At 40.8% G+C, this 11180-nt stretch overlaps 2 protein-coding genes across 6 annotated transcripts; one reads left to right on the top strand and one right to left on the bottom strand.

The window, feature by feature from the left end:
* Positions 1-2863: 2863 nt before the first annotated feature.
* Positions 2864-4825, bottom strand: ccdc32 (coiled-coil domain containing 32). The gene is made up of 3 exons (XM_004082269.3): positions 4576-4825; positions 4280-4433; positions 2864-3454 (listed from the first exon to the last, which is right to left on the bottom strand). The coding sequence occupies exons 1-3, from the start codon at positions 4823-4825 to the stop codon at positions 3262-3264; spliced, it is 597 nt and encodes a 198-aa protein (XP_004082317.1). The 3' UTR covers positions 2864-3261.
* pcmtl (l-isoaspartyl protein carboxyl methyltransferase, like) lies at positions 4683-9234 on the top strand. Of its 5 annotated transcripts, none has more exons than XM_078940326.1 (9): positions 4683-4866; positions 5621-5756; positions 5885-5989; positions 6763-6794; positions 6947-7051; positions 7132-7252; positions 7330-7415; positions 7501-7670; positions 7783-8217. In XM_078940326.1, the coding sequence occupies exons 2-9, from the start codon at positions 5639-5641 to the stop codon at positions 7817-7819; spliced, it is 774 nt and encodes a 257-aa protein (XP_078796452.1). In that variant the 5' UTR covers positions 4683-4866; positions 5621-5638; the 3' UTR covers positions 7820-8217. The 5 variants fall into 5 exon arrangements, with proteins under 5 accessions (XP_078796452.1, XP_020569426.1, XP_020569425.1 ...); XM_020713767.2 differs by having other exon boundaries at positions 4730-4862; positions 7747-9234; XM_020713766.2 differs by having other exon boundaries at positions 4730-4862.
* Positions 9235-11180: the final 1946 nt, after the last annotated feature.

Raw genomic sequence — 11180 nt, 5'->3', positions numbered from 1 at the left:
ACAGCAGAACACAAACAGTCACCTGAGGATAGGTGTCAGCTCACCTTTACACCTGTGTGATGGAATGATATACTTGACGTGTGTGTATTTGTATCCATGAGTATGTGTGTGGTAGCTATTGTTGTGTTGACATGTTTGTGTGTGAGGATCTTTACTGCCAACAGGTATGTTTGTAATATTTGAGTGTGTCTGTGGACAGAACCCGCCCTTTTGAGCTAACATCTACACCTGTCTAATGATAAACCTTCAACAACTCATTGCTTCATGATTCAAACCCCTTCTTGTTCATCCTCCAGATTCTTTAACTTTCTTTTGAACCCTTCTCCCCCATTGCTAACATCCCACTCTCTCCATCTATTTTCCCCCCCGTCCAATCCAACAAAAGCATATACAAACATAAACAAATACATAAAGTTTAGCCTCTAATGCTAAAGGAGTTTATTCAAATATGCATCTCGTGTATCAGAAGATTCAAAACAGTAAAATATGTCCAACTCCAGAGGCCTTCAGCTCTTCTCTGTTTGCTCAGCTGCTGGAAAGGGCCGAAATTAACTTCAGCAGCAAACAGCAAGTAATTAAACTAAAACTAAATAACAAATACAATATATAATAATTGACACTTTATTTATCCCACAATGGGGAAATTGTTCTCCGCACTTTAATCCATCCCCTCGGGGGAGCAGTGAGCTGCAGACTAGCAGCGCTTAGGGGGCGACAGCTGGCTGGGGGGAGCGGGGATCGACCTGCTCTACTGCCTGAGCTAAACTGCTGTTATACCATATGTGAAGAATAGTTAGAAACTGCCTTTAACTTTTATTACACTAATGGTTTAAACTTAATTCACTAAGCATGTATTGTCATCTCAAAATTATATTGTTGTGGTCAATCAGTCTGATTACTAAAAGGCAGACGAAAAAGGGTTTAAGGTTAGCCGAGGTCTAATTTCCTGGGCGTGTTGCCAAGAGAACAATGACAAATGTTGGTGTTGCCAGAACAACCTCCAAACACAACAGAGGTGAACTCCAAAATGAAGCTACGTCACCATCCATCACTGAGTGGACTTTGTGGAAGAGGAATGGAGGACAGCGGCGGCAAAATCGAATCAGAAGACTGGAATTTTCCACCATAAATGGTGATGAGCCAGAGATGCTGGGAGTTTGTCCTTTGAATGGGTGAAACAAAAGTGCAGCTTTGTGGTCAAACAAAGCAGCTCTGGGAAGAAAAGAAGATGAGAGAGGCTCAGGTTGGTTCTCAGGCTGTTCCTGAAGGTGTCCTCCAGGTAAGGTACAAAAAAAACTCTCCAAACTCTCAGACTTAGACAGTTGTGTGTGTTTTTTTTTCCTTTTGGGTGTGAAGATCTTTGCTTTTGGTTTGAGTTTCTAGGTTGAAAATGTATTTTACTGTACATATGAATGAAAGTGCTTTATAAATGAAGTTTTATTTTATTTTATTTGAATTGCTTAGAACGTTTTTTCTCAGTCGAAAGTCATCTAAGACAATTGTCTCAGTTAAGGAATGGACTGAAATAATGTTAACAGGTGCAGAAGTCTGACAGTTAAGAGACCATAACTTTTTTAGAGGAATACTTCATAACTTTATTTAAAAAATAATTTCAACGGCCGATGCATTCCTTGATTTTCATTGGTTCATGTTTTTTGTGAATTTTTACTCATTTTCTTCCACATTATTTCAGTGGAAAGAATGTTTTTGTTTATTAAATGAGGAAAACTATTTAGCCCAAGTGTGAAGATAATTTGCTGTTAAGGAGCAAAATGATGGCCTGTTTAGGTTGCACGGCAACACCTGGGATGGATTCTAGTCCCTTTGCAACACTGTGATGAACAACATGAAGCGGGAGGAGAAAAAAATGGACGACTAGATGGTTTTCATGTCAATTGAAGATGGAAATTATTCAAGAGTGTTTGACCAATGGCGGAGTGGCTTAGTCTCTGTAGACCTTTAAGATTATTAACTTCAGGCAACTCTGAAAATATAGGCAGTTTTTTTAACTTTTAATTAAAGGTCTTTATGAAACACAGCTGAGTACGAGGAATAGAAATTACAGCAAAATGTGACTTAAATCCCAAAGTACTGAAGAGCACTTGTGTTTAACCAGTCCTTTCACTTTCCAGTGATGAAATTTAGGTTTTTTTGCTGTGTAATTTTCTTTATGTAAAATTATGGGTAGATTCTATCAAGTTAATTTACTAGGCACTTTAACATTGGGAGTTGGGTCATCTAGACCCCACTAGACGGTGCGGTGAACCTTTTTTCTTCAGTGATTTTTGATCTTCACTGGTGTCCATGGATTACATGAAATCCTCTCCACTTTTATCCACCTCTGTCATGTTAGGAAGAATAACACGTCAATGCTTATCTTGGCCCCGGATAGCACAAGGGTTACAAAATTCCCCAGTATGACTAATTTAGCATGTCCATTTATTTTTCAGATTAACCAGAGTATTAGAATTAACCAAATTTGCAGAATTTTATTGATTGTATACACAAAACAATTGAAGATGGAAAAAAAGATGCTTTCGGGGGCTAGAGGGGCTTTCTTAATTTATTCTAGATGCCTGAAGTGTTTATTTTAAAATCCTTGCACAGAATTTTACTTTTTGTAAAAAAAAAAAAAAAAAAAAAAAAACTCCAAAAAGGCTCTTTTAGTTTTTTTTTATATATAAATCTTTTGCGCACACTACTTTATTTTTCCCCTTTTGGATTTAAAAGGAAACAATATTTTCCCAATGGAGCAGTTTGTAATTCTCTTCTCTTAAAGCTAAAGAAACTGTCAAGTCTTTAGTGACTTGGTTGCATGCACACGCTTAAAATTTAAATAAATATTTTTAAAAAAAACATTCAATCCAGAACATTATGATTTAATAATGAATCTGCTACATCTACAAACCAGGAAAAGCTTAACATTTAGGCTTAGTGTGACATGAAAATGATAAAAACAAAATAGATTTGATGGTGGAATAATATATTACAGTCATCAGATATAACCAATGAAAAAAAGAAAATTATGAACAGAATAAACAGTTTCCATCTTTTCTAAGTGTCATTTACTTGGCACAGCATGCGAACCTCTGATTAAGACCTGCGTCTTTAATAAAATGATGTTGAATGATCGTATATTCAGCTACAAGATACACAGATGAGGTTAGAAGACAAAAAGAAAGAGCAGGTTGTGACATCATGGAGGGGAAAAAAGGATGTAAGGGTGGACGAGGAATCATCAAACAAAAAGCGGATCTTTTTTCAGAGTTCTGCTTTGAAACGGTTGGGGCTGAGAGCATCGTCTTTGTTGGAGTCGTGCGGCTCTTCCTTGCTTCGCATTTGGTCGGCTTCCGCCGGCTCCTGTTTCTGCGATGGCCTCAAGAGGAATTCTAGCTCCTCTGTACTGATGGCCACTTTTTCTGGGATCAGCCACCTCTTGAAGTGTTCCAGAGCACTGGGGGGGGGGGACACAAGGTATGCCAAGAGAAACGAAAAGACGGACGTCATTTTATTTCTGAAAAATGTGATGCTGATGTAAAAAATAATAATAATACAAAAGTACAAGAAATTTCAGGAAGAACATTCTTACTTAAAAATAATTCTTTAAAATAAAAATTACAGAATTGAATTGAATATGTTTTCCTGTCTTTTTATTTTGCATTCATTCAATTCTAAATTAAATTAAGAGACATAAAACTATACATTTTTATTTGAAACTGACACATTTTTTAATTTATTGTTCATTTTTTATTTATTTATTCGTTTACTTCTTTAATAGAAAGGATCCATCCCCCATGCTAGGATAAAAAATATTATAAAAAACATTTTTTTATTCTGGAAACTAGGCCAGCACGATAAATTGGTTACCTTAAACGTTAACCATCTCCTGGCAGCATGAAGTATTGAATGAATCAATATGCTTTTGACAATCAAACGAACCCCTTGACGTTGACCAATTGAACGGAATGCTTTTATGTTAGAAGGCCGCCTCCTATGCAGAAGAGGGTCATTTGGAGGATAATTAAAGTTTATTTGGACTTTTATTCAAATAAAACTGTTGAAGTGAAATGGAAATGATCTATTAGTTGTTTTGCTATTTGATCATACATCGCATAGCGTCATCGTAATATTGATTGCTGACATCCCAAGTTTTCCTCATATTGTGCAGACATACTGGAAACTATTCCCTAAAAATTGTCAGATGTTGCAGAGAAGGAATAAATGCCACCTTGGGTGCATCGTATGAGGATTGAGTGAAATGTCAGGCTATACATCCCACCTCTCATCCATGTCAGCACCCTGGAAGAGCTCGGAGGTCTGGGCGTCGTGCAGGAACCTGTCCCAGCATTCCTTCTTGGCCTGAGACAAGGACCGCAGGATCTCCTTGGAGGTGACGTCACCGGGCTGACCCTTTATCTTCCTCAGGCGGTTCTCTGTGGAACGATGCAAACACAAACATGATAGCGATGTCAGTGGGAAACAAACGTATTCCGATACTAAATGTAAACTTATATACTTGCAACCATGAGTTAGAAAAAAAGAAAGAAAGAAAGAAAGAAAATGAAAGACAAGGACCTAAACTGGCGATGTAAATATCTGAGTCCTCCATAGGTTTCCAGGTAGCGCTGGATGAGCTAGAGCAGCTGGTTCCATTAGTTAGTCCATTTTGGTGGTCTCCGCCTAGGCTTTCTGGGTAGAACGAGTCCCTGAACTCCGCGTCGTTCTCCGCGGCTGTCTCGGTCGGAACTCCCGGCAAACCGGAGCAGATCTCCGTCCAAAGCTCCCCGCTGGACCGAACCTCCTGGTTGTCGAAGTCGTCTACCATGGTGATGGTGTCCAACCTTCACAAACAGCAGAGCTCAGTAGGTGACCATGCTGATAAATTCTGCGTCAAATTTCATTTAGTTTTCGAGACGACCGTACGTCGTGGTGTTGTGCTTTTAGCTTACTGAGTAAGTTACTCTAATAATTCCTTACGCTGTGTAAACTCCTCAATGTTTGTACCTGCTCCATAAAATAACAAGTTTACCTGTTAGATGTCGTACAATTTGCTGTTTTTTTTAACCGCAAGCTGACGGTAAAAGATTAAAGTTAGACTTTTCTAGCTAACTGTCTCCATGATCCGACAACCATTTATCAACAAAAATCCCACTTCCTTTTTTCCGAGCACATGATTGGATGTTATGAGCAGTCAGCCAGCGCTTTTGAGTTAGATTGGATGAATTTGTATCACGTGGGTAAAATACTCTAATCCTATTGGCTTTAGCGTTTGAGGAGACAGACCGGAAGTGTATTTTACCTTAAAGTCACGGCGGCCCACACTACCAAAGGTAAAAAAGCGCAAATGACCTTTGTTTAGTAGTTTTATTGAACACAATCTTCGTTTAAAAAACCTAATATGAATTGTGACTTCATACCAGTGACATTAATTTAATATACATTACACTAAATGTAATAATTTAACTTTTTGGATCAACTGGATTAAAAGCTGGAGCAGCATATCGCCTAATTGTTAAATTATTGGAAAAATAATTTGTTCTACTGCATGCACCCACACCGAAATGAATTGTTACTGTTTAATGCTGCGGTTATCTGTGCACGACGCTGTCCGATGCTGCAGGGAGCTCCGCAGGGGGAGATGCACGCGGCTCTGCGTCTGGCTGTAGTGGCGGTCCCCATGGGTGTGCTCCTGTCCCGGACCATGGCGTGGATGTCTAGTGGCAAAACACATGCAGACCTCGTCAGCAGACTAAGAGGTAAAGAGCTTCCACGAAGAGTCATGCTGCTGACAGTAGGATGCAGGAAAATAAATGATCGCAGCAAAGAAAACCACTGGGTTTATTGTATGATTGTTGCTACTACTATGACTGTTCTTCTCTATCAGATCATGGGGTCATTCGGAGTGACCGAGTGTTTGATGCCATGCTGGCAACCGACAGAGGGCTTTACTCCAGAGACTATCCTTATGCAGACTCTCCACAGACCATAGGTACGCAGTTTTTGTGGAACTTTCCACTTGTTTCTGTTTTCTCTTGGCATTACAGAAGACCCTAACAGTCCGAAATCCTGCTACATACGTTGATCAGTACATTTTAAAGACCCACTCTGATGAAAATGGTGTTTTTAACATGTTCTTGTAGCGTTCTTCTCATGATGGAGGACATATGTTAAGAAAATATTTCTTTATTCAAATTGTTGTGAATCAGGAGCAGATTAAAAAACAAAAATCTGTTTGAAAAAGAGCTTATTTGTGACGTAGAATATCCGCTGGGCACTCCGCAAGCTCACTGCTCTGCTCCATTCTGATTTATCCACCTGCAGACAACTAGATCCATTTACGTCTTTGATTTCCTCGTCTGAGCTGGCATCTGGCTCCAAACTGGGATTAAGCAGGTTCAGAAAATGGAGTGCTAGACCACCTCTGAACGCCTTTGATTTGTTTCACAGCATCTGTGGGGCTGGATTTCTGATCCGGTTTATTGTGAGACACATGATCAGACTGAGAAGATTGGCAGTCGACTCATCTGCTAGTATAGTTATTCTTTTAAACTGGGGGGGGGGGGGCATTGTCATCCATTGAGAGGCTAAACCATAAAAGGGACATGGATTGACAGGAGTGATGATTCGGGAGTGATGGCGTGCTCCAAAAACCACAGGCGACATCAATTGGGGTTCCCGTTCTCTTGAGACCAGAAAAAAGTTTTCTACTTTGTTATAGATGCCTTCAAACATTCATGGTGTTTCAATGTTTGCTTTTTACAGGCTACAGGGCCACCATCAGTGCACCTCACATGGTGAGTTCCAGAAACATTCTGTAAGTTTTACAAATTATAATATAATTTCAAACTCTCCCTTGTGTGTCTTAAAGTTAGAAACTTAAATCTCCGCTGAAAGACATGTGAAGTATTCTCATTTATTTGTTGTTTTCTTTGGCTTAACTTTACAGCATGCTCATGCTTTGGAGCTTTTAAGTGACAAACTTTCTGCAGGAGCGTCTGCTCTGGACGTGGGCTCCGGCAGCGGGTATCTCACGGCCTGCTTTGCCCAAATGGTAACTTCTAGACAAATTTGACAGATTCTTTTATGGTTCTGGGGCACAAAAAACGGCCATGTATTTTCTGCTGTGCGCAGACGGGGCAGAGTGGCAGAGTAGTTGGCATCGAACACATTGAGGAGCTGGTTCAAATGTCTATAAAAAACGTGCAAGCCGACGACCCTGAGCTGCTGTCATCTGGACGCATCAGGCTGCTTGGTGAGTCGCCGAGCTTCTCTCAGATGTTTGAATGAAGCGGCCAGAAATGACCTCTGTGTGTGTCTCTTTGCTTGCAGTGGGAGATGGGAGACTTGGCTATCCAGAAGGAGCTCCGTATGATGCTATTCATGTTGGTGCAGCTGCAGCCACAGTTCCCAAAGCTGTAAGGACCACTGCTTCTTCTTATTATGTTTTTCTTTTATATTCAATATGCAGAAATAAAGTAAATCTTATATTAACATTTCTAGCTCTTGGAGCAGCTGAAGCCTGGCGGGCGCTTGATTCTCCCAGTGGGCCCTGAAGGTGGCAACCAAGTCCTAGAACAGTATGACCGGCAGAACGATGGGACCTTCACCAAGAAAGCTTTAATGGGAGTGGTTTATGTCCCCCTCACAGACAAGAGGCGCCAGTGGCCAGGGTAAGACACCGCCTTCCGGCTAAAATTCCCAAATTGTTCCTACGTGAACCGGGCCGCTCTTTCCTTGTTTCCTCAGAGGCGAGCTCTGACTGCAGTGTGGTTGCCCCTGCAGGAGGTGGCGCTGGTGCTGTGCCTCCGGAGCCTTGTAGTCCTCTGCATGTCTCACCGAGCGCCTGTCTCCATGACACCCGCTGTTCCACCGGGTCGGCACCTAGCAACGTACGAGAGAGGAGTTCCGCTCTGTGCGCCTGAACAGATCCTAGAGTTAAAATCGCAGTCTGGATTGACCTTTTCCCAGAATCCTTAGTCTGTAAGAACGCAATGGTCAATGAGAAAGAAGAGTTTTGTTGCTTTGATGATAACATCTACCACAAAACCTTAACTAAGTAATATATATTTTCATGTGTTTGTAGATTCACCTGCTTACGTCCCGAGTATTTCTTGTGTGCCAAAATAGTTTTTTAATGGAAAAACAAAAAAATATGTACCAATAACTTTTTTTTGTGTGTTCAAAGCCATTCTAAAAAAATAAAATTATTAATAAAGATATTCTTCACCAGTAATTGAAGTGAGAGGTACAAATTAGAACTGACTAGTTATTAAATTTATTTATTGTTGTAAAATTTGTGAAGCCTGAATATGAATAAATCTGCCCTTAAACATTCTTAAAATGTGAAAAAATTGCTATACATGTAAATGTTAAATCCTAATATAACCTCGTTTTTTATATCAGTAGACAGCTCAAAAATATTAAATAATATGTCAAAGTTAAAAGTTTGTTCACAAAATTTAGACTATGAACTTAAAAAAGTGCATATTAAAGACTTTAAATGAAAATAATGTGAAATGCAGCGTGAGTAATGCTAACTAACCACTAAAGACCATTTGACTGCTAATATTTCAGCTAAATTTACTAGTTTAAAAATATATTTAAAAAATAGAGTAAATGTGTTTACAAAGATGAGGCTGAAATGTAAAACTTTAAAGACTAATTTAGCTAAATCACCAAAACTAAAGATCAGTGGTTGGTAAAACTACAAATAAAGCATGTTTGACAACAATATTGCATAATAATTATGCACCAGGGCTGCACGGTGGTGTAGCGCTTCACGGCGTGAAGGTCCTGGTTCTTCATGTGTGGAGTTTCAATGTCCTTCTTGTGAACGTATGGGTTTTCTTCCACAGTCCAGAAACAAGCTTCATATGCTTGATGATTGTGAACTGTCTGCTAGATGTGAATGTGTGGCCCTGCAACAGCTGGGCAACCTTTCCAGGATGTAACCCACCTTTGCCCAACAGTAGCTGGGATAGGCTCCAGCAACTCTTTGCCCTCAAAAATGGATTCCGCGGGTTCAAAAAATGAATGGGTGGAATTGTGCTCCATTCTTCATTGATTTATTTTAGTTGTCCTAGGTCCAGATACGACGTACGTACGTGGATCTAAGTGGATGCATCAGAACTGTTTGGAGCAGGGATTGGAGTTTGTTACACAACAACTACGTGCTTTTTCAACCATTTTTTGTCTGGTGATTCACTATAATTTGAATAAAGAAATACTCAGAAACGCAGTTTTAATCCTAATCTTTAATATATATATGTACTCCATCATGAGAAAAATGCTACAAACACATAAACACAATTTTCATTGAAGCCAGTCTTTAACAATCATCCAACAAGGTTGAGGACATCACAGCTCTTCTTCCTTGATCTGCTTCACCGTTGCATCTTTTTCCACTGAAGGCTTCGCTGCGGATGTATTTTTGTGTGTGAAGATCTTGTTAAGAAGTAGCTGTTGGCGCTTTTTTTTCTTCTTGTAGAGGAGATGCTTATAAATGGACATGCTACCTTCAATTACGTTTGAAAACTGTAATGAACGAAACGTACAAGGGTCCCATTCTTGAGCAGCTCGCTGAAGCTCATTGGCCATTCTCACCATGGTTGCCAAGTGATCAATTGTTAGTCCATCCTCCTTGTCGACATCAACACTTGGTGCCTTTTTATCCTCTTCTACCTCACCCTCGCTTGGTGGCTTTGTCATCTCCGCTAGGTCTTCATCTGTCAGCGGTTGTGAGTGGGCGTCAATCAGGGAATTCACATCATCAGAAGTTATTTCATCAAAGCCGTCTCCCCTGAGCCGTTTAGCCAGACTCACTGCTGTTTCTACCACAGAACGATGGATCTCATCAAGACGGCTTTCGGTAGGGTTGTGCACCGCCTCTGGCCAGAGTTTTTCCCAGCAGCCATTTAAAGTTTCACTTTTCATCTCCTGATGTGCTCTCTGAATATGTTGGAGGCATGACGCAATGGTGTACTCGCGCCAGTAGTCTTTAAATGAGAAATTCTGATCAGAGTCCATAGCATCCACGAGATGTTGGAGGGTGTTCCGCGTATAGAGCGCCTTGAAAGTGCGGATGATGCCTTGATCCATGGGCTGAATCAGCGATGAAGTGTTTGGCGGCAGAAACTCAATTTGAACTCCATCATGCGACAGATCATCGGCGAAACCTCCGGCATTGTCTATGAGCAGAAGCACCTTAAAGTCAAGTCCTTTTTCCGTCAGATAGCCCTTGACCTCCGGGATAAAACACCCTTTGAACCAGTTCAGATTTAGCGCTTTTGTCATCCAAGCCATGGTGTTATGCATCCAGTAAACAGGCAAAGCACTCATATTCTTGTTTTTTAGGGCTCTTGGATTTTTCAACCTAGAAATAAGGCCCGGTTTTATCATGAAGCCTGCGGCATTTCCACACATAACCAGAGTCACTCGATCTTTTTGGCCCCTGAACCCAGAGGCTTTGGCCTGAGAGGGTATTTGTTTCCAAAACAACCCCGTCTCACCCATATTAAAAACTTGTTCAGGCTTATATGTCCCTTCCTTGATTATGGTCTTAAATTTGGTTTTGGCGTAAGCCTCTGCTCCAGCGGCATCCGCGGGGGTGGCTTCTCCCTGCAGGGAAACACTTTTAAGTCCGAAGCGCTTCTGAAATTTGTCAAACCAGCCTTTGCTGGCATAAAACGGACTTGGTTCTGAGTGCAAAGCACTCGTTGATGGACTGGGCTCCACATCACCCTGCTCATTGCCGTTATGTACGTCATCACTGCCAGCAAGAGTTTTATAAAGGGCTTTGGCTTTTGTGCGGATAATGTTGGTATCCAGCGTAATGTTCCTTTTCCTGCAGTCACTGATCCACAAAGCTAAAGCAGACTCCATTCTTATGATGGTCTTGTTGCGGACAGTTACAACCCTTTTTGCATCCTTGTTAAAGCTTATTGCTGCTGTCCTCCTTATGTTATTTTCCTCCTTCTTTATGTAGCGCACCGTCGATTCATTTAATCCGTAATGGCGCCCTACGGCAGAGTAACTTCTACCTTCCTTTAGCATGTCCAGAAGTCCAACTTTTTGGGTGACAGTTAGCATCTTTCTCTGCCTTTTGGGTGCTACCGCAGGCGCCTTTGACGGTGCAGCACGTTTGGATGACATGGTAGGTTTTGTTGAGGAGGAAAACCTAA

Source organism: Oryzias latipes, chromosome 22 (genome assembly GCF_053564925.1).
Source record: "Oryzias latipes strain Hd-rR chromosome 22, Olatipes_Hd-rR_3.1".
In the NCBI taxonomy this organism is placed as follows: domain Eukaryota; kingdom Metazoa; phylum Chordata; class Actinopteri; order Beloniformes; family Adrianichthyidae; genus Oryzias; species Oryzias latipes.
The sequence above is the reverse complement of the archived record's forward strand: the minus strand, read 5'-3'. Positions and strand labels throughout refer to the sequence as shown.

Bases quoted from the DNA above. Each gene is read 5' to 3' on its own strand.
- pcmtl (XM_020713766.2), top strand. From the start codon at position 4,824: ATGGTGATGGTGTCCAACCTTCACAAACAGCAGAGCTCA. The intron at 5,757-5,884 runs GTAAAGAGCTTC...CTTCTCTATCAG, and splicing joins CCTCGTCAGCAGACTAAGAG to ATCATGGGGTCATTCGGAGT. The intron at 7,416-7,500 runs GTAAGGACCACT...TAACATTTCTAG, and splicing joins CAGCCACAGTTCCCAAAGCT to CTCTTGGAGCAGCTGAAGCC.
- ccdc32 (XM_004082269.3), bottom strand. From the start codon at position 4,825: ATGGTAGACGACTTCGACAACCAGGAGGTTCGGTCCAGCGGGGAGCTT. The intron at 4,434-4,575 runs GTCCTTGTCTTT...ATCGTTCCACAG, and splicing joins TATTTACATCGCCAGTTTAG to AGAACCGCCTGAGGAAGATA. The intron at 3,455-4,279 runs GTGGGATGTATA...CCCCCCCCCCAG, and splicing joins GGTGCTGACATGGATGAGAG to TGCTCTGGAACACTTCAAGA.